We start from the raw sequence: 27,689 nt of genomic DNA, 5'->3' as shown, positions 1-27,689 counted from the left end.
GGCTGCTTTTTCCTGGGTAAAGACAGCGCTTTTCTCTTGCCGCCCTACCCACAGGTTTCTCATAAGCACCTCCCTTTCCTCCCAGAAGGGAGGTGGTGGGCGGGGGAAGGAGCCAGTGGGACCCCCAGACTGGCCTACTGCCCTTCAGTGTCCCTCCGTTGGCCTCACCAGTTCTTTTATCTTGGTAGAAAGGCTGTGTGACTCCCCCCTGCTTTGCAGTCTCGTTGCCATGGAAACTTCCGTTCCACACACCTGACTCACACATCACGCTTGGCCAAGTCCAGACAGAGGTCACAGACTGGCATTTGCCCTTTGTTTCCCCGTCTTGCCTTTATCAGGCACTTAAGAATGGATATGGAGAAATGAGAGAGGGTGGGCAGAGTCGTGCATGAGAGAGCTTTGCTGTTGAGGTAGAAGGTGGGGGTTCCGGGAAATAATACCTGGAGCGGGGAGAGCAGAGCGAATGGAAAAGGCTGTAGGTTTAAGCTTCTCACGGAGGAAAAGCTTTGCTCCTGATGTGTCTGCAGGTGATTTTCTAGGTTTCCGGGTGAGATAGGAAAAGAGTAGGATGGATTGGAAGCTGTTGCTTTTCAGAGGGTCTCTGCCTCATTGTCCCCAAATCGCCCAATGACCTGAGCCCCAGGTGTACCCATTTGGGCCAGAACCAGGGTTTAGGCAGACTGCCATTCACAGCTGTGTGCCAAGAATCTTCTCTGATGACGCCTGACTTCATATAAGGTGTGATACTGCGGAAGGCGTGCAGAGCCTGAGGCAGCCATCATTCACCAAGGGTTAGTGCCCTCAGACGACTCAGAATGAAACCCAAAAGTTCTTTCGGGAAACCAGCTGTGCTTCCTTTTTAACCATTTCTGTTGACTATGTCTATGTTGATTTAAAGATATTAATGCTGATCTAAGTTGGCATTCATTCATTCACTCATTCATTCATTCAGCATCATGAATGGAATGCAGAACCGTGCTTTCTGGTAGAAATAGAAGGCAGGCCATTGTATGTGACTTTAAATTTCTAATAGCCATGTTTGAAAAAATGAAGCAAAACAGGTAAAATTAATTTTAACAGTATATTTCATTGAGCCCAACATGTCCAAAATATTATCATTTCAGTATGTAATGAATATAAGAAATTAAAGAAATAATTCTACATTATTTTACATAGTAAGTCTTTGTAATCTGTGCATTTTAAACTTAGAGCATTTCTCAATTCAGAATGGCTCCATTTCAAGTGTCCAAGAGCCGCACGTGTCTGGTGGCCACTTGACCAGATAGGACATGAGGTCCAGGAAAGGTCAGCCCTCAGCTCTGCCTGGTGGGCGAGAGACCCCAGTACGGGGCTGACAATGGTGCTGAGTGCTGGGGAGGAGATGTGCGAGGGTGTCACCAGAGGCCAGGAGACAGGCTCCCTGCGGGGCTGTTCTCCCGCCACCAGACCTCATTCCTTCGGACGGAGCCCCGTGGGGAGGGCGCCAAGCTGGGGTTGGGCCTGGGCCCCAGTTCATCAGACATTAACTTTTTGCCTCGTGTGTTAAGAAAGCCGCTGGCAAGTTTACATTTAATTAGAGGCTCTGCTCTGGCCATGGGTCTGCGAGCTGGGATTTCAGCACTACAGCCGCATGGCTTGGCCGGCCTTCGTTCTCACAGGCTCACCGGTCCTCGGGGGTGTCGCCCGCTGCACCACCTCCCTCCGTTGGGAAGGGTAAAAGCCTGGTGCTGGGAGAAAGGACGGAAGAAAACATTTTGATATTTTCCTTGTTCAGACACCTTTCTGCACACGTCTGGCCTGCCACACCAAGAACACTGTCATCATCTGGGCCTCCGTGGGCCCACCCTCCCCCCTCAGCGACCACTCTGCACGCCCAGCTTCGGGGAGGCCGAGGCACCCAGGCCGGCTGGCAGGGCTACGCACGGACAAGTCTGCACAGCTCCCAGGCTCCCTGCGTGGGGAAGGTAGTACAGGGCATTTACAGGGCCAGCCAGGAAGCAGGGGAATTGCCCAAGGCCGAGGCGGGGCGGGAAGCTGGCCAAGTGAAAGTGGAGCACCCATTTCCCTGCACCCCTCCCTCCCAAAGCCAGGCTGGGGAGCACCCGGTTCCCTGAACCCCCCTCCCTCCCAAAGCCAGGCTGGGGAGCACTCAGTTCCCTGCACCCCTCCCTCCCAAAGCCAGGCTGGGCCTTTTCCTCCACGCCACTTAAGGCTTGGGGACTGGAAATTCCTTTCCTATTGCTGATGTGTAAGAGGCTTGAAAATACGTCCCTTTCCAGGAGATGAGTGATACGGCAGAAAAAAGGGGTCAGATGAGGCCAAGGGCCTGGAGCCAGAGTCTTACCCAGCTCTGGCAGGCGGGGCTGTGACTGCTAGGCCTGCTGTGCTGGGAGAAGGGGGGCCTGGGGCTCCACACTTGACCCCTGCATCGACAGGCAGGGCCCAGGAGGGCCGAGGCTGGGTGAGAGGTGGGGATGAGTCCGGCCCTCCTGAACGCTCTGCGGGTGTATGTTGCCGTGTTGAAACGTGAAGCAGTTAGTGCTGCTGCCTCCCTGCGGCCCCGCTCCCGATTCCTGATGCCTTTTAGTCACACTGTGAACTTTACACCGTTACAGACTTCTTTGGGAATTCTTACCCCTTCCACCCTTAGGAATCAGAACTACAGTGTAATTACCTGTGTAAGGAGGAGGCCAAAGTAAACGTGTTTTTTTATCCAGGAAAATAAGAGGTGAAAGCAGAGCAACTTCGTTCCTTCGTTGCCCACACCCCATGTCCTGAATCCCAGGGTGGCTCTGTGATGTACACCAGCAGATAATATTTTAATGGACAAGGAGTGTTAAGTTAAGGAGCTAAGTGTGAGAAATGACACCCAATCTGAATGTCACATGTGCACGTTCATCCTGGGGTCATGGGAGGATCGTGGGCGCTATAGTGGCCTAGGACCACATGCATTTTGGTACCAAAAATATTTTGCATTTTTCTTAGCTTTACTAGAGGGTTTAGAAAGAGTTCAAGTTCCTTAGATGGGTCAGTTAGACCAGACAAGAAGCCGAGCTGTGGTCACAGCACAGGTGTGGCCAGGCGTCCTGAGCGGCTGTCGGCTCTGCAAGGTGGTGGCCTGGGGTGTGAGTCCTGGCTCACCTCGCATTAGCCCAGTGTGTCATTCACCCTCTCTTAACCCAGTTTATTTTCTGTAAAACAGAAATACAGATTTACATTTATGGAGCTTATTCATGTATTAGTTCATCTGCCTTTTTGGGAAATTCTTTAATTGTATATACTTTTTTCTTGGCAGCATTGCAGGTGTGTGTTCATGTGTGTGTGTGTAAGGCCAGTAATTACCCCTTGCAGATGGAGCTGCCCAAACACAGTCTTCCCCATGACAACTGAAAAAATTTGAAAAAGAAAAATAGAGGTTACATAATTGCTGTCTCTGGACAAGCAGGAGTGTGGAGATGCAGTTTTCTTGGCTCTGGCTTCTTCTGGTTGGCGGTGTCGGGTGAGGGCACAGGGTCCTGTGTGGTAAGTGAACAGATGCTGTCGCTATCTTTGAAGTGAGTGAATTGGTCAGAAGTCCAAGTGGGAGGGGGGAGAAGGTTTGATGAAGAAGGTCATTTTGAATGTTTCCATGGTGTTAGCAGTTTGAAAGTTGAGAGTTTAGGTAAGTTGGGTGATTGTGGGTAAAGCAGCCCACAAGCATTCACACATGGTTGAAGTTTAGTCTCTCAGTCTTCATTTTAATTTGAAAATAGGGAGCCAAGCCTTCTGAATAACACAGCAAAGGGATGGCATCGTAACTTTAATAATAGTGAAGGTTAATTACTACACATTCGCCATGGCTCAAGATTTAGAAAGTTCCAGAATTCTTTTCAAATCCCAATTATCTAAAGGTTGTTTTTCTTGGAAGGAGAAAAAATATGATTATTTTGGATTACTAACACTTCTTTCACAGGATTTACATTAGTTTTTCCAAAACGTAGGTGGACCGAAAAACATTTGCTTTAAATGAACACATGGTATCCTTCTCAGCACCCACTAAGTGACCTTGTACACACTGTCTTTGGGTCTGTCTATGAGGATTAATTCTGAAGGCTTCGTGTATTTGGAAGACAGGATTGACTTTTCCACTAGGGATCTGGCTCTCTTGATTCTAGAACAAAGATAGATGAAACTAGTAGCCTTTCCTTCCACCCCAAATGTACCTTCCACCCCATAGTTTGTCTTATTACTAAAATGTATTTTCCCTCCAAAGACTGAAGAGATTTATAAAGCCAACTCTGTATTATCAATAATAATTTGGGGGTAGAAAGAGTACAGAGAATTGAAATCTATAAATTCTCCTGAAATCCATCCTTCAAAAACCTCTTTACTAATCAGCTCTTCAAAGGTAAGCGAAGGATACAAGAATGAAAGAGGGGTGTAGGGCACTTGGAGTCAAGAACGCTGGCTTAGAAACTGGCCTCTTCGAATTACCTAGTGAGCACGGGGAGGTTTTTGTAACTTGTCTTGAGGTCTCATGCCACCAAATGGGAGGTATTTACAATGCTTTTTGTTGTGGTTCTATGAGACGAGATATGATATATGTGGCAATTTGTAATCTACTGGAAACTTCATATGCCCTTTGTCTCACCTGATGGGTGGGTGAGGCTCCACAGCCCATAGCTTGAGTAAATATTTTATGTCACTGACCCTAAATTATCAAGAGTGGACTGTAAACGAACAGTCTTCATTGTCTTACCTCCATCAGCTGTAATTGTCTCAGGCCTAAGAGCTGCTATTGATAAGGCAAAAATCAATGAAAGCAGTATCCATATACATACCTTTCTTGGTCACCCTTCCCCATCCATCATGGTCAATGGAGGATATTTAAATGGCGCAGGCTTTGCAAGTCTTGAGCCCGGGGCAAGTGCATGCTCCTTGACCTTCGCTGTTACAGTCGTGCAGCCAGCCCTCCGCTCTGCTGTCCGGAAGGCTTGGCTCTCTATTTGCAGGTTAAAACGGAGGCAGAGATGAACTAGTTTGACCTGGGAGGCTGAATAAGTGAGTTTTCTGTATTCTTTCTGGGAATCCTACTGTCACTGTTTTCAATCATCATAAATTGTGGGAGCTGTAAATTTCTTTCCAGCACTGGCACCTTTCACGGCGACAGCCTGGGAACAGAATTTGGGACTCTGGGGGGAGACATGGAACCATGGCCATTTCCTTTAGCCGTGAGCTGCCCCATGTGTATCTCTGTTCTGCCTGGAAGTTAAGTACAGAAAAGCCGTGTCTTCCATCACCCTTGCCATATTCTAATCCAGTAGGAGGAACTTCTCTTTAATAGTGCTGCCTAACGTTTTGGGGGGTGCAGGGACTTCACGTCATTGACGAGTGGGGAGAGTGACATCGCTCTCTCTGCTGGTTTTGGCTCAAGTCGCTTTGGGGAGGTGCCTCTGTAGTGTGTGTTGGTGGCACAGTGTGCGTGGCATCTCCCAGCAGGCTCCCCACTCTGATGCCACAGCCCATGCCTACGGCTCTGAGGGCTGGTCCCGACCTAGCCCTGAGCACATACTCTGTGGTAGCAGGACCCCCGATGACTTCTGGACACAAGCTGTGAACATGCAGCCACCACAAAGAAGTGAATCGGCGATCTGACTAAAAATGGTGGCATAGTATAAAGATTCATTCCAGTGATATATAAAAAGAAATACTCAGGAATCAAGATGGGAGGTCTAGTATTGGTTTCATCACCAACTGGCACTATAAAGGCGATAGAGTAACTTGAGACTTTATGGACCTCATATCCACATGATTTCCTATTTCAATTCATGAAATGATACTTTAGGCAGAATTATCATTAAGACTTTCCTCAGCATTATGATTCTCTGTTATAAGTCCAGTACTTCTGCTAATCATTTATTTTATCAGGGATGACAGTGCTTGTATTTTATATTATCCAAAGACTCTCGTGTGCTACTAAAGGACGGTCATCTCCTTTCATGTGTCCGACACACAGGGCGCACTGGAGATGGGCTCGCTGCCGCTCTGACTGGTCTGCCCGCCCGGGAAGGTTTTTCTTTCTCATAAAAGCAACACAGGTGCCTTGGTGTGGTGCCTTTTCCTGGGTCTTTGGGAAGGAGGCCGCGGAGCTGAAACGTCTGCAGGCTCAAGGCTGGTGTTGCTCTTGGACTCGCTGCTTTAGGAGATTTAAAGATGGAGTCATCAGATCAGAATTTAGGTGTTCTGTGAACACAGGAGAATTTGAATCGACCTTCTGAAGAGTGAATCTCAAGCCTGGCCAGTGTTTGGGTGCTTCTTTTCCCCACACACCTTCTGTTGCTAGTTTATGGATTCTTTTGAGGAGAAATGTAGAAAGCATATCTAGGTGCTTGTGAAAGCCAAGAGAATTTAGGTGGGTTCCCTCAGAAAGCTTTATATGGAAGCCTGTTCCCTAGAAAGGGGAATGAACAGTGACCCAGGCTGTTCTTGTTTTAAAATAAATGTGTTTATAGGCGTGTGGTGGCTCCTGATGAGCCATTCAAGGAACCAGTTAAGGCCTGAGCTTTGTACCGGTGTTGAGCCAGGTGAGTGAAAACTGTTCATGACCTGTGTACCTTCCCAGTGTAAACGCTCTCCCTCAAGTCACTTTATATTAGTTTATGGTAACATTACGTGGGAGCTGCTGCTTCTCCTCTTGTCTCATCCAGATTGGAGCCTGGCATTCGTCTCTCCTGATGCTAGTGCTCTGGACTATCATTTTACACCCCAAATTGACACAAGCCAGTTACTTATTTTATACTTGTCAAGGCTTAACTCTTAGTATCCTAATCACGGCTCACACGCAGCAAGTACTTTTATAGCTGGTTTAATTTACACCTATGTACACAAGTATGCCCTTTGACGAATGCTTCTACTGGGAACTAGCAGAGCGTTTTCTGATCCCTTACATCTTACCCTTCCTGCCATTATTGTTCTCCACCTGAAATAGTTTCTGTATCATCTCATGGAGCTTGGTTTTCCATGAATATATTTTGTGTTGCTTATATCTAAAGGGATAAGGAGAGCTATATATTTTTTCCAAGAATATTAAAGTTTTAAATATCAGGATGATTATATTTCATTCTTTGGTTCTTTTTTTTTTATTTTAAGAGTTTGTTTTTTAAAGCAGCTTTAGCTTCACACCAAAATTAAGAGGAAGGTACAGAGACTTCCCATAAAATCCTGCCCCAGCAGATGCGCAGCCTTCCCCGTGATCATCATCCCCCACCAGAGCGGGGCATGTATTTCAGCTGCTGAACCGACATGGACGCATCATTATTGCCCGAAGCCCATAGTTCACATTAGGGTCACTCTTGGTGTTGTGCATTCTATGAATTTGAGGAAACGTATACTGACATGTATACATCATTATGGTTCCATACGGAGAATTATTTTACTGCATCCATGGTTTTGCCTTTTCCAGAAGGTCATATAGTTGGGATCACACACTACGGAACCTTTCCAGATTGGCTTCTTTCACTTAGTCATATGCATTTAAGTTTCCTCCATGTCTTTTCTTGGCCTGTTAGCTCGTTTCTTTTTAGTGCTGAAGAATAGTCCATCAGAAGTGCCACAATTTTTAAAAAATTTTATTTTATTAAGGCATCATTGATCTACAATCTTACGAAGGTTTCATGTGAAAAACATTGTGGTTACTACATTCACCCATATTATCAAGTCCCTCCCGTACACCACTGAAGTCACTGTCCATCAGTGTAGTAAGATGCCACAGAGTCAATACGTGTCTTCTCTGTGCTACGCTGTCTTCCCTGTGACCTCCCCTACACTGTGTGTACCAGTCACAATACCCCTCAGTCTCCTCCCCACCACCTTTCCCTTTGGTAACTGCTAGTCTCTTCTTGGAGTTTGTGAGTCTGCTGCTGTTTTGTTCCTTCAGTTTTGCCTCGTTGTTATACTCCACAAATGAGGGAAATCATTTGGTACTTGTCTTTCTCCACCTGGCTTATTTCACTGAGCATAATACACTCCAGCTCCATCCATGTTGTTGCAAATGGTGGAATTTGTTTATTTCTTGAAGCTGAATAGTATTCCATTGTGTATATGTACCACCTCCTCTTTATCCGTTCATCTACTGATGGACACTTAGGTTGCTTCCATATCTTGGCTAAATAGTGCTGCAGTAAACATAGGGGTGCATCTGTCTTTTTGAATCTGAGAAATTAAATTATTTGGCTAAATTCCTAGAAGTGGAATTTCTGGGTCAAATGGTATTTCTATTTTTTAGTTTGTTGAGGAACCTCCATATTGCTTTCCACAATGGTTGAACTAGCTTACATTCCCACCAGCAGTGTAGGAGGGTTCCCCTTCCTCTGTATCCTCACCAGCATTTGTTGTTCCTAGTCTTCTGGATGGTGGCCATCCTAACTGGTGTGAGGTGATATCTCATTGTGGTTTTAATTTGCATTTCCCTGATAATTAGTGATATGGAGCATCTTTTCATGTGCCTGTTGGCCATCTGAAATTTTCTTAGGAGAAGTGTCTGTTCAGATCCTTCACCCATTTTTTAATAGGATTCTTTGCTTTTTGGGTGTTGAGGCATGTAAATTCTTTATGTATTTTGGATGTTAACCCCTTTTTTGGGTATGTCATTTACGAATATATTCTCTCATACTGTAGGATGCTTTTTTGTCCTGCTGATGGTGTCCTTTGCTGTACAGAAGCTTTTTATCTTAATGTAGTCCCATTTGTTCACTTTTGCTTTTGTTTCCCTTGCCTTAGAAGATATGTTCAGGAAAAGTTGCTCATGTTTATATTCAAGAGAGTTTTGCCTATGTTTTCTTCTAGGAGTTTTATGGTTTCATGACTTACATTCAGGTCTTTGATCCATTTTAAGTCTACTTTTGTGTAAATATGGAGTTAACAGTAATCCAGTTTCATTCTTTTACATGTAGCTATCCAGTTTTGCCAACATTGTTGTTGGAGAGGCTGTCATTTCCCCATTGTATATCTATGGCTCCTTTATCATATATGAATTGACCATATATGCTTGGGTTTATATCTGGGCTCTCTAGTCTGTTCCATTGGTCTGTGGGTGTGTTCTTGTGCCAGTACCAAATTGTCTTGATTTGTAGTAGAGCTTTGTAGTAGAGCTTGAAGCTGGGGAGCATAATTCCCCCAGGTTTATTCTTCCTTCTCAGGATTGCTTTGGCTATTTGGGGTCTTTGGTGGTTACATATGAATTTTACAGCTATTTGTTCCAGTTGGTTGAAGAATGCTGTTGGTATTTTGATAGGGATTGCATTGAATCTGTAGATTGCTTTAGGCAGGATGGCCATTTTGACAATATTATTTCTCCTATCCATGAACATGGGATGTATTTCCATTTATTAGTGTCTTCTTTAATTCCTCTCATGAGTGTCTTGTAGTTTTCAGGTATAGGTCTTTTAACCTCCTTGGTTAGGTTTATTCCTAGGTATTTATTCTTTTAGATGTAATTGTAAATGGAATTGTTTTCCTGATTTCTCTTTCTGCTAGTTCATTGTTAGTATATAGGAATGCAACAGATTTCTGTGTATTAATTTTGTATCCTGCAACTTAGCTGAATTCAGTTATTAGTTCTTGTAGTTTTAGAGTGGGTTCTTTATCTTTATCCATTTTCCTATGAAGGACATCTTGGTTGCACTCAGGTTTTGATAGTATGAATAAAGCTACTGTAAACATCCACACACAGGTTTTGCTGTATGTAGACAAAAGTGTTCAGTGCCTTTGTGTAAATACCAAAGAATGTAATTGCTATATGGTAAGAGAATGTTCAGTTTTGTGAAAGACAGCCAGACTGTCTTCCCAAATGGCCATACCATTCTGCATCTACACCAGCAATGGTTGAGAGTTTCTGCTGTTCCACATCCTTGTTAGCATTTGGTGTTGTCAGTGTTCTGGATTTTGACCATTCTGGTAGGTATGTCATGGTGTTTTGTTTTAATGTGTGTTTTCCTGATGACATATGATGTGGAGCATCTGTTTGCATACTTATTTGCCATCTGTACATCTTGTTTGATGAAGTGTCTGTTAAGATCTTTGGCCCATTTTATAATTGACTTGTTTGTTTTCTTATTGTTGTGTTTAAAGGTTCTTTGTATATTTTGGATATACAAAGTCCTTTATGAGAGGTGTCTTTGGGAAATATTTTCTCCCATTCTGTGACTTCTCTTATCATTCTCTTGACAGTGTCTTTTGTAGGTCAGAGGTATTTGACGTTAGTGAAGTCCAGATAATCAGTTATTTGTGGATTGTGCCTTTGGTGTTGTAATCAAAATGAACAAACTGTTCATCTGGATTTTCTGTGCTGTTTCTCTAGGAGTTGTGTTTCACACATATGTCTGTGAAGAGTGTAAGGCCTGTCTAGAGTCATATTTTTGCTTGTGGATGTCCAGTTGTTCCAGGACCATTTGTTGCAAAGACTGTCACTGCTCCTTTGTCAAAGATCCGTTGGCTATATTTCTGTGGTTCTATCTCTGGGGGTCCTGCTTGGTTCTGTTTCCTCGACCAATTTGTCCATTATTTTGCCAATACCATGCTGTCGTGATTACTGTAGCTTTGAATAAATCTTGAAGTTGGGTAGTGTTAGACCTCTAACTTTGTTCTTCAATATTCTTAGCTGTTCTAGATTATCACTCCTTTTTATGCATTTAATAGATTTCATAAAATGTGAATATGGATTTTTCACAACATAGGTAAGTGTTTTTTGAAGGGAGGGTCTGGATATAGGAAATAATCATGATAGATATGACATATCCTAGAAATTTTGGAAGGTTGGGAAAAGTGACTTATTAAGAAACTTTTCATTCAAAAATGTATGTGAACCTATTAATCAAAGAGATCAGTATCTCACCAGAAAGCATTGTTACAGGGACAAACGTTTTGGTTATTTTCTTAAACTTTATCTGTCTATAACAGGTAACATTTCTGTTCCTTTTCAACATGTTGTTTCCCTAATGAGCAGTTTCAGTGGCTTCTTAAAGCTATACAAAGCAAATACTCAAAGACCACACTTGTTGACTCGTATCTGCCTTTCCCATAGTAGTTCCCACAAGTCTTTTTTGTTAACGTGTGTTCTCAAGGGAGGCACAGTTTGGTGGGGAGGGACAGGTTCTGGATTTAGGAAACTCTGGGCTCAAATTCCCATGCTGCATCTATTTAGTTGTGTGAACTGCCTCAAATCCTATTGCCCTCTGAATCTCATTCTTCTAAAGGCTAATAAATCAATAGATAAATACACTGACTTTTGTTTCCATCTGTGATTTCATGTAAGTAAATGTCATATAGGGTCAGAAATTTAGATCCAGTCCTTGAACTACTATTGTGGCTGATTTGGGTTTGCAGTATGTAAACATAGGATGTTTGGAATTTAAGAAATGCTTTTTCTTATCATATATTTAGGTGGCAAATTCTTCTTTTCCTGTTTTCTAGTATCAAACTGATTTGGCCACAGAGATAACTTTAATATAGATTTGGGGCACAAATAAGCCATTTAAGAGCTAAATAAAAAAGGCTATATACAGTCTTATTGAAGTTTGTATATGATCTTTATTTTTTTATTCAGGTATGAAGAGGAGAGAGAAAATAAAATCTGATTTTTATTGCATTCCTTTTATGTTCAATATTATATTTATTGGTCTTACCTGCAGATATCTAGGAGGACATACCATTCATTGTGCTCAGATACTGTTCACCAACTGTTTTCAAAGTGAAAAATGAGCACATGTTATATTTGTGTTTCCCTTGTCTGCTTAAGCCAAACGCAGGGGAAGGAAGTCACTCTTTATTCCCTTCACACTGAACTTGTGATGCCGGAGTTCTTGTTTGCGCAGTCGAAGAATGAACTTAGTAAACAGTCAAGGTAGTAGAGGCAGGGAGACTTTTATTGAGAGATACAGTGAGAGGACAGACAGAGCTCCTGGCCTTAGCCCGGAGGGGACAAGAGAGCCTGGGGTGGTGTGTTGTCTAAGGGGTTTTATAGGCAGTTGAGGATATTTGGGAACATGATAAAAAAGCTTAGGGGTGTGGACTTGTTAAGTGGTCCCTGAATATTTAGAATTAATTTGACATAAGGAATTTCCTGCCTTGATTTCTCTCTGGGATACCGCATCTTGGTCTGGGAGCATATCAAAAGGCCACCTGCCCAACTCCCAAGGTGGGCTGAGGTATTGTCTCTTTGCTAAAGAGTAAGTTAAGAGTCTTACTTCTTAAAACTTCCTGGGTGTTAAAATGCAATCTTACCTTTAAGGTAGAATCCTTCCTGCTTTTTACTATGTTGTGTTTACAGCTGGGCCTGCAGCTAAATTAGCTGCCCAGTTTGCAGAATCACCTCATCAGATCTGGAGGAGGAAAGACAGTACATAGGCCTGGGCCTTTTAGCATGCTAAGGTGAATCTTACACATTATTACAAATTATTAGCATAATAAAAACATGTGCTACTCTTAATCTGGGGAATAGTAACTGATTTCGCTGAAGAATGACTCTAGAGCTTAATGTTTAACACCGAGTTTTGGTAGGGAGTTTCCTTGCATGTAGTTACGTTGCTCTGACCGCAAATATCCTTCCTTGCTTTTTCCAGAGGCCCTCACCCTGCTCTGTCTAAGCCCCTGGTCCCTGTCTCACTTGGGACTAATGTCATGTACCGGACCATTTCTGCTCTCTGTGTAGCTCCTGGTAACTGCTGCCTTTTCTGGGCCCCGCGTGCTCATCGCTACAGGAGCTCTTGACTGTTGGAGGTGTGGAATACATTGTTCAGGAACATTGGGTTGGGTTTTTCAGAACCAAAATGTTGTTTTGCTTCCTTTAGTATTTTTTTCTTTCAGGCCTGATCTAATGGGTAAGGGACAGAAAGTAATAGAAGTATCTTTCAAAATGGATGTGGATCACACCCAGGTTTAAGAGAGACATTGGGAAGAATAAAAGTGTACAGACTGCAGGAGTCATTTGTGTATTAGATGCTTTCATATACATCGTTTAATCAGAAGCATATGCTGCAGTGAAGGTGATGGGGAAAAGGCCACTCTCGCTGGGCAGACAAGGACCCAGGCTCAGGAGGTGAGGACCCTGGCCTGTCACTGTGCGTGTGCGTGATGCCAGTCACCTCGTTCTATCTGTGGTGTGTGGCTCAAAAAGATGCTTTCTGTACAATCATACGGATTTTAGTAAAACCAATATGACAGTTGTGTTTTCTTTCAACACCTTCGATGATGTCATGCCCTGCAGAACATTGTGTATTTTAGCATCAGGTTTTTATACTGCCCTCTATGCCCTGTGCTCAAAATGGCAGTGATTTTATGGCAGAAACCCACTCAGGCAGAGCATTTTTTCATCTTGTGGAATGTTCTGCTAAAAAAAATCATTTAAAAGACAATAATCTACGAAGATGATCAAGTAGCAACAGCTGTAGTGTTAAATGCTTAATGCGCACCGCCTACGTGTCTGTCTGCCCTGTCCTGCTGCACGTCGCGCTCCTCCATCGCGGAGTCGGTACCCCGGCATTTCCCCTTGCAGGTGGAGAGGCTGAGGCAGAATAGGGTCTGTAACTTACCAAGGTCTCAGAGGCAGTGTGGGTTCAAACCCAGGCCCTCTGGCTCCACAGCTAGTCGACAGGGCTACCTCTTAGCCTGTGGTTCCCTGAGATCCTGGCTCCAGTTAGCCTAGGAAATCGTTTCCAGTTTGTGCATTTCTAATCCTATCATATTTTTCATTAATTATAAGTAGTGCACACTCTTTAGGACAGTAGTTGTGAAACGTAACTCCAGACATTTTTAGACGTTGGGGGGGGCATTAAGTCATTAGGAATAGTTAAGAAAGCTCTCTGGACACCTTTCCACAGAAACAAAACTTTAGCACAGGGACCCTGTGGGTTGGAGTGAGTGGGAGGCTTTGTGGGGTTCCCTGTGCCATCTTCAGCCTGAACCACTCACTGGCAGGAAAACAGACCTCAGGAAAGATGACAGAAGAAAGGAAATATCACATAGGTGTTGATGGGTTAGAGTTTCACAGCTATCATCTGTAATGGCCCTGTCCTTGTGGTAATTACATGGGCTTATTTATCTTTTCCTGTTTGGGAGGACAGTTTCCTTTATATTGGAGAATATCCTGTCTTTAGAATCATTTTACTTGTAGTGTTTGGAGGGAGGAAGGATGCAAATGGGGGTCCCTTCTTTCCAGCCTTCTTTTAGTTTCTGAGATAATTCAGTTGCTGCTTTGTTCACTGGCGCACTTAGTCAACAGAATGTTTACTGAGCACCTACTGTGTGCCACACCCTCAGACCCTGGGGGTGAGAGAGAAGATGCTGCATCTGTACACAAGGCACTCAGATTCTGCTAGGAGAGTCTATCCTGTGCTCGGTTGGCCACAGTGCCATCCCAGAAGTGCCGCATCAGCAGGAGAGTTCTGTGAGCACACAGGGCGGGGAGGCTGTAATTCCTCCTGTGGTTATCGGCTGCCCTCTGAGCTGGATCTGTGAACAGTAGGGCTGGGCAGGTGAGGTGGGCATGGGGAGCCTGGGGGACTAGGATGGCCCCAAGCCTGGTGCGTGGAAGGACAGGGATGATTGCCACCTTGGAGCTAGAGAGCCAACCGTGGCAGCCAGCTGGTGCGCCTGTGGAGGCCGTCCACCCACTCTCAGGGCTTGGACTTTCCTGGCCAGTCGTCATTTGTCACTGGGTGCAACTGGGCTCCTGAGAATTCCTTTTTTGGTTAGCTTGATAGATTTGCTTCAGACCTTGGTGCTGGCAGTTGGGGAGAGAGCAAGCCGTGGGCTGTGACAGTGGGGTGTCAGGTTGTCTGCCATTCTTTCTATGACTTTTTCATGTTAACTTTTTCTGGAAGTTCTGTGTTTGGCTGTGCCATGAGCATGTCTCTTTGATCAGTACCCAGGTGCCCAATCGCTGCCTCTCTCGGCTCTACTGAGAGTCCTCTGGGCAAGTGTGGCATGTCAGTGGGCGAACTTCCTCCATTTAGTGCCTTAGATTGTTAATTCGGGGTTTTCTATCACGATAGCAAACTGCTCTTGAAGTAACTTACCACTCCTGGGGAAGTCATAAAACTGCCTGACGTGATGTTAAATAGTCTGTGCCTGTGAGAAAGTCTGGAGGTGGCTTGGGTAAGTATGAAGGGCGTCCTACAGGTTTTTGGCTTAATGTCTCTTTAATTATGTTATGTACAATTCAGCAGCCTCCCGTGATCATTAAGGAAATGAATGATTTTCCTGTTGAAAATCATGTGTGCCACAAACTACATGAGGATTATAATTGACAGGTATTCACAGACAGTTCATATATTCTCTGAGAGGACTTCTGAAAATGTTAGTGTCCACCATGTTTATTCAGAAAAATATATTCTTAAGTAAAATTTCCCTGACACTGGTTGCCGTAGCTAATTCCAACTGCTGGCTTCACCTAGTAAACTAGCTGGGTGTCCCAAACATGATTGCATGAGATGAAAGAGCATGGTGCCAAAACTGTATAAGATATCATGCCAAAAATAAATACATGCACACACACACACACACGCACACAGACACAGTTGAGCACACTGTTCACAACGTTCTGACTCAGGGAAACAGGATGATGGTTTGGAGGTGTTTTAATCAGTGCTGTATTTATTCCAGAAAAATTCATCTGAGAAAATACGTTCTTGGCATACTGTAAAATGCTACATTTTGTTACGTAAATATTTCATGATTTAAATTTGTATAGTTTATTTGATAAATCTAATTAACAAGGTGGTATTGATAAGGAGAGACTGTACTTTTGTGAGTAAAAAAGTGCATGAGTGACCTTCCATTCTACGATGTGAGCTGCTGATTTGTGGACGTGCTCCCTGTGAACCCATCGCCCTCTTTCTCCTGGTCCTCCTCTGTCGCCATCCACATGTCCGTTCTTCTCAGCCTAACCTCCTGTGGTCAGAGGAAGGCACTTTGAAGAAAGATGTCTTCAGGAGTTTTAGTGTAACTAGACATTTAGGATGGAACTTCTGTTCAGTGTAGTATCACTGGCTGATTTAGTAATTTCTAGAATTCTGCCCAGACTTGCAGATATTGCCCCTGCCCATTGCTGAATACTGCTGTTCTCTGTATGCTTTCCTTCTGGGATTAAACTGGACAGGACTTTGGTGTTTTAATACATTCCAGTGGTTGTAAGTATTGACTAGGAGAGGTTTCCTTAATTGACCTGGTTACAGCCGAAATGATCCTGTCCCCCTGCTAATTGTTCTCCTTTTCAAAACCAGAGACGAGTAACCTCCATTACTCAGGTGAGAGATTCTCTCAGCATTGGTTTATAAAAGCAGCTTTGGGGTTAGATCTGGGGTATGGCTAGGATGGTAATAAACCAGATCCGTGTCCTTTTTTTTAATTCACACAGACAATTTCATAAATCAAGTTACCAAATTTGTGTTATGTATTCAATTCACATAAGAGGGAATGTTTAGCAAAAAACAAAAAAATGTTCAAATGAAACTTCCGTGGGAATATTTTCTTCTGCTTAGAGGCCACTCTCCTCTCCCTGATTCAGCACGTTGTGTGGCGGGAGCCTTCAGTCCGAGGATGCATTCCCTTGTCCCTTGTCCCTGCGTGTCTGTTCGGCCGAGTGGGCGTGTGCACGTGGAGAGCCCTGGGGTGGCCCTTTGCAGTGACTGCCCCATGGACAGGGCGGGCCTGTCCTCCCGGGGCCGGGGTCACCGGCCTCCCGGGTCAGAGGCGGCGCTCCCTTTTGCCTTCCCCTTCCTGGCAGTCTGGTGCCAAGTGCGACTGCCAGGAGGATTCCAGAAAAGGCAGAGCCCGAGTGTGTCAGGCCTTCCTTGGCCTGCCGCACACGCTCAGAGCCCTGAGGAGGTGAGCGGGGACCAAGGGAGGGAGACGGCCAGCAGGTGAGCGGCCCAGCAGTCGGGAGGCGGAAGCCACAGCAGGATCCTTAGCGGCTCTGCCCGCTTGGCAGCATCGGGATGTGCCCCGAGCTGTGCCTAGTTACCTCACGGCCACGTATTCTGCACCAGATGCTGTGTCAGGCTGACTCCACTGCGCTTGGACTGAGGGCAGGTGCATCCATCAAAGACCGCTGATTAGATCCCAGGTGTGACTGGGGATTGCTTCTCCTCTTCCAGGAAAGGGTTAAAGCCCAGTTTTTCCCTCCCCTGAGGTGAGGTTCCTTAGTTCCAGCCAAGGTAAGAGGTTTAACATAGAGTCTTCCAGTTTCCTGTTGATGGGTGTGTGTGTCTGTCTCCCCGAGAGGTAGCCCAAGGGCGGTTTTCCTCTTTATAAATTTTTTTTTTTGCTGCCTTTGGGTTCATATGTTTTGAAGCTACCTTCTAGGTGAATTGAATTAGACTATGCCTTTTTTCTTTTTTTTTTGACATTTCAGTAATGAAATCTCGAGTTGGAGCCTTATGCAAAGTTGGTGCTGTAATAGGAGTTACCAGGGTTCCATTGTGATTCTAAATGAGCTTTAAATTTCTGCCCCTTGCCTTCCTTGCCTTTTATATTAAATGTTACCATTATGTGGAAAGAAGGTATTTTAATGAGAGCAGGATGTCATTTAGAAACTCGTCCTTCTCCACTACACCCCAAACTGCATAGGATGTCAGCAGCGGGAGGCTGGCCCCTAAAACAACTCTGGGGAGAGGCTTCTGCATCTCCACCCCATTTACTCGCGCAGCCGCATATTCCTGTGTGTTAGGGAAGGTGGCAACCGCCCGGCTTCTACCGCTGACTGTCGGGAGCGCTGTTCCCTCAGGGTGCAAACAGAAAATGGGACAGAGTCGCCCCCAGTGGGGAACCATTGCTCTAGGTGTAGATTGAACTAAGGAAACAAGGTAAAGAAGAGATTGAAGATACAGAATATGGAACTATGGTTTTTCCCTTTTAAATATATTTCCTGTATATTTTTGAAAAAAGAAAATCTTCAGGGGATGGAGGTCTGCCGGGAGAATTCCCGCGCAGCCCCCCGTTACCGGCCCATCATGACTGGAGCTTGGCTCAGAGTAACGGGGCAGCTGCCACTTCCATAGACCAAGTGTTGATTTTGAAGCTCTCATTTTCCACAGACGAACTGCCAGGCCTTTTCTGTAACTTGCAGAACTGGCTGAAGGAGATGCCCTCATCCTGGGGGCTTCCGTCGCGCTGATGGACGGGGTGGATGGGCGGAGTGATCAGGGAACAAAATCCAAACGAGGCTCGCGTCAGGCTTTAGTCACCATGTGAGTGAAATAGAGAAACACACCCACCCTACACTGGGATTCAGCAGGTTTATGGATGGGAGGGAGTCCGATGCCTGACTTAAAGCTTCCCTGAACTCACCATCGTTTGCAGTACTAAAAGTCACCTAGACTATATATTCCATTCTTCCCACAGAGGAAAGTAGTTCATTTCTGTTCTCCCTGGCCTTCCAGGTTTACTCCCACCTCTAGCGTAGAATGTTTGAGCTGCCAGACAAGCAGAGCCGTGCCTCCACTGGATTTAACGTAAAGTGTCCTGTTGTCTTTATTTCAAGTTTATTTTTCCCCCTCTCTTCTCTCTCCACATGAATATACATGTTTGCCAGGCACATTCTTGCTTTTCTTTTTTCTTTTTCTGATTTTCCGTCCCTCCTGCCCTTGGTGTCTCTCCTTTTCTCTGACTATAGAAATCGTCAGGCGGCCTTGCTGGCATCCTCTTACCTTCCTGAGCCATGATTCCCAGAGCCTTGCATTTATTATGCCTCAAGCACTCTCTTCTCTAATGCCGGGTCTCTCTGAGGGATTGCTAATGATCTTCGCAGCAAATGAAGGTGAACTGTAGCCACATGACTGTTCTAGTACAGCCAACTGCACGGAACAGCTTGGGCTGCGCTTGGCACAGCTGGGGCTGGCAGAGCGAGCCTTTCTCCTCCCGGAAGAGTCTGAGAACTGCCAAATCATCACACTTGAAGGGGAAAGAGGGACAGGAAAGGTTATGGGGAGCGTGGTTCCTGCAGGTGCGCTTTGCCTTTGCGATGGACAGTTTGAAATAGTCCCTGGTTTGTCGGTGTGGCAAAGCTGAGTCCCAGGCTGCTGTCATTGGACTTGGCTGTGTAGAGCTGGGGTGGTGGTGCTGTCCCTCTGCAGGTACTGGGCTTGTGGGAAGATACATGTGATTGGTGTTAAACCATGTGCCTCATTAGGCCATTGAGATTATTTGTAGTTTTAAGAATGGTTTTGGTTTGCAACGTGTAATAAGGGCTCTGTTGGAACTTCTGGACTTGGACCACAGTGTGGTTTCCTGGTAGATGTCATCAATGGGGATCGGTGTCAGGTAGGACAGATGTCATCAAAGGGGGGCCCACAGAGCCTGACCGGCCTTCAGATATGCTGTGTTTGCCCATACAAGGAACTGTGTGTGTGGGTGTGTGCATGTGTTTAAAGAACTAGCTGCCAATATTTGTAAAAAAGGATATAAAAACATGGTTAGTTCTTCCAAAGAAGCCAGAAGATCCGGCTCTCTTGGAACTTCAGTCTGCCATGGCCAATATCAGCTGAGGCTGGGGGCCGCCATGCAACCCAGGTCCTGAGTGGGCAAGGCAGGGGCTGTGCAGCCCAGGCGCGCACCCAGCTCACGCCCTCAGTTACCGCCCTGCTGGTCTGTGCACGCTGGGGCGAAAGCACGCAGGGGCATCGGGCTGGGGAGAGCCGGCTTAGCGTCTTAGCATCGTGGCTGGCTTCGGCAGTTCGCGCATGTTGCTTCCCTTTCCGAGTTAGTTCCTAGTGTGGAAAATGGGAATATGGTTCTTCAGCTCGTCTGGTTGCCGAAGAGAGGGTATTAGTGAGGTGGCAGCCTGACCCCCACACCAGGGCCATGCACATGCCCGTGGGGTCACACCGCCCATGAGCTGTTACTGTGATTTGCAGTCGCTGTGTAGCCTTGGTGAATTGATCCCGATTCTTTGATGTCCTACGGTCTGTGTTATAAAATCAGATAAACACCTGTTTCAGAGGACGTGAGGGAACAGCTTCCCACATATTTGTTCTTGCCTTGCAACATAAAATTTGCAATGTTTGTAAGGGAATAATCCAAAAGAAACTGAGCTCTTAAGGGTGGCGTTATATGAAGAGAGAAGTCTTTTAGTCTAGTTCATACTAGGCAGACTCGTCGTTTTCTTTTCTGACCTTGTAATTTTGGATCTAAACTCTTGAAGTTTCTGCTCCTCATTCCAATTACATTTAAAATTATGTTGATGATAACACTGTGAAGTGAAGATACTCAATCTTTTTTTTTTATTGAAGTATACTTGATACACAATCTTATGTTGGCCTCAAGTATACAGCACAGGGCTTGCCAGCTGCCCACCCTATGAAATCCCTGCCCCACACTTGCTGTCACTGTCTGAGCCTCGGTCCTAAGGGAAGGCAAAGTACAGAAGGGTGGGACCTCAGTTAATGCTTTTCCTGAAAATGGGGCTAAATCTAGTTTCTGTTGGGCTCGAAGGATATCAAGACAGTGTCGTATTTGCTCTGTGTGCTCCCAGATTCTTTAAAATGTCAAAGGATTCTTTACGTTCAGTTGGCACCTTTTCTTTCTGACTCCTGGCCTTTGATTTCTGTCTGCAGGTTGCAGCACATACTTGGCCACCACACCTCGTGGGGGGCTGAGGCTTCCTGGTTATTATATGTGGTTAAGAAAGGTTTTTCAACCTATCTTTCCACTTCCTGCAAAGATAGGTTTCCTTTTAGACGTGGATTTTTCACTTAAATGCATACTTGTGTCTCAAAATGGTAAAGATGACAGCACGGTAATTTCTGCTGCTACTTTGTGAAGGTTTTGGGTGGCCCCCCATGAATTCCAGTGAAAAGCTTGCTAGAAAGAAGCTGGCAAGGTCACAGCGGTTCTGGGACCGTCGGGAGAAAGTAGATGCAGAGGGCACAACATGGTTTGTGATTAGCGCAGTCACAGAGCTCAGATTCAGACTGTGCTGCACGCGTAACTGGTTAGGTGCTCACATTGCCTTAAAGCCTTCTTGGATGAGTGAATTGCTTTTAGGACAGAAAACCTGAGAGGAGAAAACATTATTTTTAGAGTCCTACCTTTATGAATATTATGATTGGAAGTATATGTCCGCCTCTGGATCTTGAAATGGACCAAACCCAGATCTGGGTCCAGGTGATGACTCAGGGTCTCATCTCCTTCCTGCGTCCACCTGACACTATTGAGGGAGGAGGGAAGAAAGGAAGCAAAAAGGGGAAGAATTATGGTTGGAAATGGAAGTGTGAAGAACATGGAAGATTCTCTCTCTGTACTTTATAAATCACCAGAAGTATGGTGGCTTTTTTAAATCTAAGGAAATAGTTATGTTGATCTATATGAAATTGTCAGGATTTCAGTTGTACAGAAATAGCAGTTTTACATAGTTCAACCGAATACAGTTGTTGCTAGAATGTCTGTAGGTTGCCTGGTTGGGTGTGTGGAGTGGTTCAAAACCCAGAATGTTTCAGCATCCAGTTGAATTTTTTTGCATATACTTTGCTTGAATATATGAGTATTTTCTGCTTGGGTTTTCTTTGCTACCAGTTTTTTTCTAAAACTATGGCTGTTGCTTCAAACCTCATAGCAGAGGTGACTGAAGGGAGTGCAGGGGTTGCGGGTGACGAGGTCAGTGCGGTGCCCGAGGTCGTCCATCCAGAGGTGTGCACCGCATGGCCCGCGCGGCTGCGGACCAGCAGAGATCCACGACTGGGTTTCCCATCAGTACACTCAGTGTCGGTTTTGGAAATAAGAAATGGATGTGAAAAGAGGGAAAGGCACCCACGTGGACATGGTTTATTACAAGCTGTTCTTCGTTAGGGTAGATTGAGCCTTGTTGAAAGTTGTGAAGTTTGCTCGAGCAGGCGTCCTCCTGTTTGTGTGGGTCAGATTGGTTCCATGACTGATGTCAGAGTCTGAACAAGAAGCAAGTTCCCTTAGTCCAGAACTGAGTCCCTAAGGAGGCTGGAGGCAGTGTACGTGCCATCCTCCGGTGGTGGGAGGCTCATGCACAGCGACGCATACACTTCCTTCACTTGTTTCCTGGTGTCAAAGGCTCTTCTTCTGCTGCTGTTTTATTTTAAGGTTGGGTGACCTTTTGGTCTGCCAGTGAGGGTGTGGCGAGCGTCAGGCGCGTGCATCCCCCTCTGTAACTTGCTCTTCCTCATCTATTATCAAGTGGAACGCGAGGTGCCACAATGGGCTTTGAGCAGAGCCACCACTTCCCTCACCCACAGAGAATGTGAAGCAGTTACACCAACATCGATCAAGGAAAACCCACAGGCTGCACTCACACCGTTGAAACAGGTGTGTGAGTGAGCATTTTCCAACAGGCTCACGTGATTGAGGTGCACCTCGGGTGTCTTGCCCACAGATGTCAGTTATGATGACTCTGTGGGGCTGTGCCCGCTCCTCGCTGAGCGAGACAAACCTGTCATACTGTGGGACACAGTGGTTTTGGCTCAGTGCGTCTCAGACACTGATCCCCTGAGGCTAGGGGGAAAATGCAAGGTCAGTGTCTGTGTGTGTCCCTATACATTGATATATGTCAAATACATATGTGTATGGGTATATGGATATGCATATACATAGTTGATGTGTACACACACACACATGCACAGAAACACATCAATTTAAAGCAAAACTCAAGTGGGCCATGAGTTAAAGAGGGAATATGAACATATAAGACATTCTGAAGTATCTGATGATGAGGTGAACGTACTAAGTAAAAACAGCAACATAAAACTAACAACTCCACACAATCACCTGATTTGAACCATTCTGATATGTACTAAGCTTTAGGAAAGTTATACAAAAATTTTAAGTGATTAAAAAAAAATTAACACCAGAACGTCAATATATATTGTACCTTTTGAACAATTATTAGTTCTCCAAAGCTACTTGTACACGTAAATGGTTATGAATGTCCACTTTGAGGTGATGCTTCAAAATATTATGCATAATTTTAATATGTGAACATTCACTGAGCAATGTAAAAAAAAGATGCATTTTTTAAACTATCAGCTGGCTAGGTTGGAGATTAATTGTAAAATTCACTGTCACTGTAGGTATGGGAAAAATATATTTTTATATACCATCTGGAGATTGTTTTTCAATATATAAGATCATAAAGCATAAAATATGATTATTCATAGTTCTGGAAATACAGCTTCTAGGTAAATTTGTCCAAAGAGTATGTATGATCAAATGCATAAGAAGATTTTAGGACAAGAATGCTTTATGACAGCTGTTTTTTGATGTATTTTGTTACAAATTATTTACAGCGTATTGGGCTCATGAAATAAATAATAGTAGTAATTATACAATAAAATACCAAATGAGGCATAAAACAATGTTGTGGATTGTTCTATGATCCTATTTAAAAAACATACCTGGTTGCATTGCATACATGAGCGTGTAGACATTATAGTTTGGAGATTATATATAAACCTAAAAGCTGTTGTATCAAGGTGGTTGAGAGTAATTAAGTGATTTTATTTTGACTGTTCTGTTCTTAACACCATTCTGATATTCACCTGTATTACTTGCATATTAAGTATAGCAAAGGAAATTTTGGAAATAGCATTTTAAGCATCAAAGTTATCTAGAAAAATTTGTGAAGACCAGGAAGAGAAGGAGCTTAGCTCTTTTTCACCTAGGTGACTGTTGAACAGATTTCAAGGACTACTAATTGATTAATTCAACAGCACGTGTGTTGCTGTGTACATTAGCTGCTCCTCAAGACTATGTCGTGTTGCTCCATGCCTCTGTCACAGGGCAGGTGGCTGGATCGATTCTATTTAATATGCTAATTAATGGGGCCTTACTAACGGTGACAACACTAATATGAAAATTCAAATATGGACATGGGAACGTTAAGACAAGACAGTGGCCTCTTGCTCCGTGTTCTCACGTATGTGTTTTATCTGCTCGGCCCCTCGTCACACAGTCACCCTGTTTCTATCATGTGGTGGTGGGGTTCACACCTTTGCATATCTGGAGAACCAAAACCAGTTGGGAAAACTTGACACCATGCATGAAACCTTTTAAGGGCCCTAAAAATATTTTCTGCAAGCGCTTTCAAAAATCTAACCTCTCCTTATTTTGTAGGGTTTTGGCTCAGAAACTCAATCTCTGTTAAGTGCGCCCTTTGAAGTCAGGCAGGATCCGAAGAGTGCAAGATTAGTCTGCTCAAGTCTGTCCCTCTTTGGGATGCTTACGCTGCGGAGGACAGAAATAGGTGGAGATTAGGGGCGGTCTGACTGGCGGAGGATCGGGGGCGGGCAGACGTGGAGATCCTCCTCAGCAGGCGTGGCTGCTGCTCTGCGCCCCCAGCGGTCTGCCCGAGAAGTGCAGGCATCTGCTGATGTCAGTCGTCTTCCTGCAGTGGTCCTGGAAGTGTGACCTTCCATGTGGCCTCTCATCCTGGTATGAGATCAGAAATTAAAAAATTCCAGCCTGAACCACCCGGGGCTCCAAAATGAAAAGATGTCTCATGCGTTCAGTTATAAAAATAGCAGAGATTCTTGGGAAGAAGGGTTTGTCTTGGAGGAGAACTGCTTGGCCAAGTGGCTTTTGTGTGTGTGGTGTGTGAGCATGTGTGTGCGCCTGGGGGAATGATGTGACCTCTTGAACTTGGTCCGTTTCTTTCCCGTTGGTGAAGGGAAGGAATCAGACTTTGAATCTGGTTCTGTTTCTGTGGTCCGGTGGGTCTGGAGAGTTAGCCTGTCTGTCATCCTGCTGCTGCCCCGCTGAGACTGTGGGAAAGTTTGCTGCACTCACTTCCTCGTCTCCTGTTAAAACAGATGTTGCTATGAACTAATTGCCTTGGGATACTTTGAAGTATAAAGCAGGGTTGGGGGTGGGGAGAGTTCTAGCTACTCCCAGGATAGTCCCAGAGTGATAAAATCTGTAATTCAAAAATCACTTGCCTTTGCGAAAAAGAAAAGCCATGTAAATAGAACAAGAATGAGGAAAAGATGTCTTCAGGCAGGCTAATCTAATCACACACAGAAGGCAGCCTGTTTTCTTACTTGCTGGACCACTTCCACTTTGTATTCTCTCAGGGAACAATATATTAAGTACAGTATTTAGAAATATTTGTTGAATCCTACTGTCTGATTTTGGCAAATGCCAAGGAAAAAAAGAGCATGTCTTGGACTGCTTGAGCCTTCCTGGGAGGGTCTTGGAGTTCTCCCAGGGAGGCTGGCTTCGCGTGTGGGAACCACAGGCTCAGGGCAGAACACTGTCAGAATTCGTATTTCAGAGGGCGTTCCGTTCTCCTTCGGCTTCTGGAGCGGGCCCGCTGGTCCTGTCTCTGAGGATCCGGAGACACCCGGAGTGGGCGCCAGGCTGGCAGGGTTGCTGCCTGCAGAGGGGCGCCCTGGCTCGTGCCCCTCATCCTGTTACAGCAACAGGCCCAGCCCGCCGGGCACCGGGGCCCAGCGTGAGGAGGGAGGATGCGGCGGGACCCAGCGGGGGTGGCCGGCAGGTGGGGGGCCCCAGGGTGGGGCGGGCCCCGGTCGGTGCCGGCCCCGGTCGGTGCTCAGGCCTCAGGAAGGAGATGCCATAGCTTCAGCGTTCAGGCAGCACCTCAAGCTGCACTGTTTGCACGTGACCATTGCGTGGTGCGGACGGAGCGATGATGACGCCCGTGCCGGAAACCAGGATGAGCCGCCCGGGACGCGACGTCGTGGCCCCGTCCTGTCAAAGCACATGCTGGACCCGGAGGGGCGTGAGCGAACGGGCGCCCTCAGCCCGCGTCCCCCAGCAGGCCTCGGCGTGCGCCGCCCCCGCAGGCTGCGTCCCGGGTCCCCCTGCGGCCCGTTGTGCTGTTCGCGGGACCGCCGGGCGGGGGCGCTGTCCTCGTGCGCCTCGGGTTCCCACCTGGGGAAGGGATCGGATCGGAACCGTTCAGCTGCGGACGAGAGCAGCACATCGGCCTCGGGGTTTTTGCAAAGTAAACTGTGGCGGATTCGTTTTAGGTAAACGGAAAGGCCCAGAGGCAGGAAGGCCGCGCAGACGCCCCTTCGCCCGCCCTTCGCGTTGTCGCGCGTCCTCAGGAGCGGGCGTGGTGGCCTCCGAGGGGCTGAGCCCTCGGTACCTGGATGCCGCCCGCCCCCGCGCAGGGCCGCGGCCCGGTCTCCCCGCACATGGCGGCTCCTCTGCCGTGGGACAGTTCCCAGCTTGTTTGGATGACCCTGATCGTTTTGAGGAGCTCTGGTCAGTATTTTGTGGCCTGTCCCCATTTGGATTCATCTGTTTTTCTCACGATGAGCCTTGGCGTGGTTTTTGGGAGGAGGACCCCGGAGGGGCTCACTTCTCTGAGCACCCCACGTCCGGGGGACGCGCAGTCAGCTGGCTGACCGCTGCTGGGCCCCGGGGCTGCGTTGCGTTTGCTGGACTACACGGCGTGAAGTTACCCTTTTCCCCACCATTACACGGGAAGTTAGGGAGACGACAGCCCCAGCTTGCGGGGTTGCTGTAGGGTTGAAACGAGGCGGTAAATCACTTAGCGCTGAGCCTGGTGCCTACAAACGCCCACTGAGGGTCAGCACTGCTGTCGCTTTGGCCCGAGGCCCATCAGAGCAGAGCCGGTGGTCTTGAGAACACTGTCCTCCTCATTACACAGCCCTCAGCCATTTATTGATGTTGATCAGAACATAAGAATAGAAAGAGTGCCCCCAACCCTTTCGAGTGAGAGGCCTGTACTTGGAGGCGCTGTGGGACGCAGGTTTAGGAGCCCCCTGGCTCTCCGGCTGGAAGACCCTGACCTGCAGTCAGCGGCCATGGGTCCTCTCTCGGGGGATGCATCAGGGATGGGCCTGGGGGTCCTAGGTCCTTTCTCAGGGGGTGCGTTAGCCATCAGGGATGGGCCTGGGGGGGCCTGGGGGCCGGTGGGCCTGGGTCCTCTCTCAGGTGGTGCGTTAGCCATCAGGGATGGGCCTGGGGGTCCTGGGGGCCGGTGGGCTTGGGTCCTCTCTCAGGGGGATGCATCAGGGATGGGCCTAGGGGGCCGCTGGGCCTGGGTCCTCTCTCAGGGGATGTATCAGCCATCAGGAATGGGTCTGGGGGCCATTGGGCTTGGGTCCTCTCTTGGGGGATGCATCAGGGATGGGCCTGGGGGTCCTAGGTCCTTTCTCAGGGGGTGTGTTAGCCATCAGGGATGGGCCTGGGGGGCCTCGGGGCTGGTGGGCTTGGGTCCTCTCTCAGGGGGATGCGTCAGGGATGGGCCTAGGGGCCGGTGGGCCTGGGTCCTCTCTCAGGGGGTGCATCAGCCATCAGGGATGGGCCTGGGGGATCTGGGGGCCAGTGGTCCATGCAGGAGCAGGAGAAGGAAAGTAATTCAGGAGCTGAGCCTACATTGTGGTGAGATCTTTTTTTTTTTTCCTTTTTCTTGGTCTTCACAGCTTTCGGGTAGATGTTAGAGTTCTTAGAATAAAGTGTCTTCAGCACTTCTCTGTAACATGAGGGCCTTGTTGTGCAACCTGAAATGCTTCAGAGGCTGTGCAGTTGTGGCTGGAGCAGTTTGCTGAGCCTGGATAATAGAGCTGGGAGTCCTGTGTAACCACATCTGTTGGAATAAGTAAGAACAGCTGGTCTCTTGTACAGATACTGTTTGGCATGAATTTTTTATTTTAGTCTCTCCCTGTACCTAGTAAATAGTAAGCAGTATCCTAATGTTACTGAAAGCC

At 46.3% G+C, this 27,689-nt stretch overlaps 1 protein-coding gene across 17 annotated transcripts in view; it reads left to right on the top strand.

Annotated features, from left to right (window-relative positions):
• LOC108389730 (uncharacterized) overlaps positions 1-27,689 on the top strand; it is a 603,223-nt gene that overhangs the window by 171,856 nt on the left and 403,678 nt on the right. For 2 of the 17 annotated variants that reach the window (XM_073224885.1, XM_073224892.1), the window contains one exon: positions 15,027-18,490. The exons of the other annotated variants lie outside the window; for them this stretch is intronic. In XM_073224885.1, the coding sequence (XP_073080986.1) occupies positions 15,027-15,080 (54 nt within the window). In that variant the 3' untranslated portion in view covers positions 15,081-18,490. Of the gene's footprint in view, positions 1-15,026; positions 18,491-27,689 lie in introns of those variants that run through there. 17 annotated transcript variants of the gene reach the window in all.

Source organism: Manis javanica, chromosome 16 (genome assembly GCF_040802235.1).
Source record: "Manis javanica isolate MJ-LG chromosome 16, MJ_LKY, whole genome shotgun sequence".
Taxonomy (NCBI): domain Eukaryota; kingdom Metazoa; phylum Chordata; class Mammalia; order Pholidota; family Manidae; genus Manis; species Manis javanica.
The sequence above is the reverse complement of the archived record's forward strand: the minus strand, read 5'-3'. Positions and strand labels throughout refer to the sequence as shown.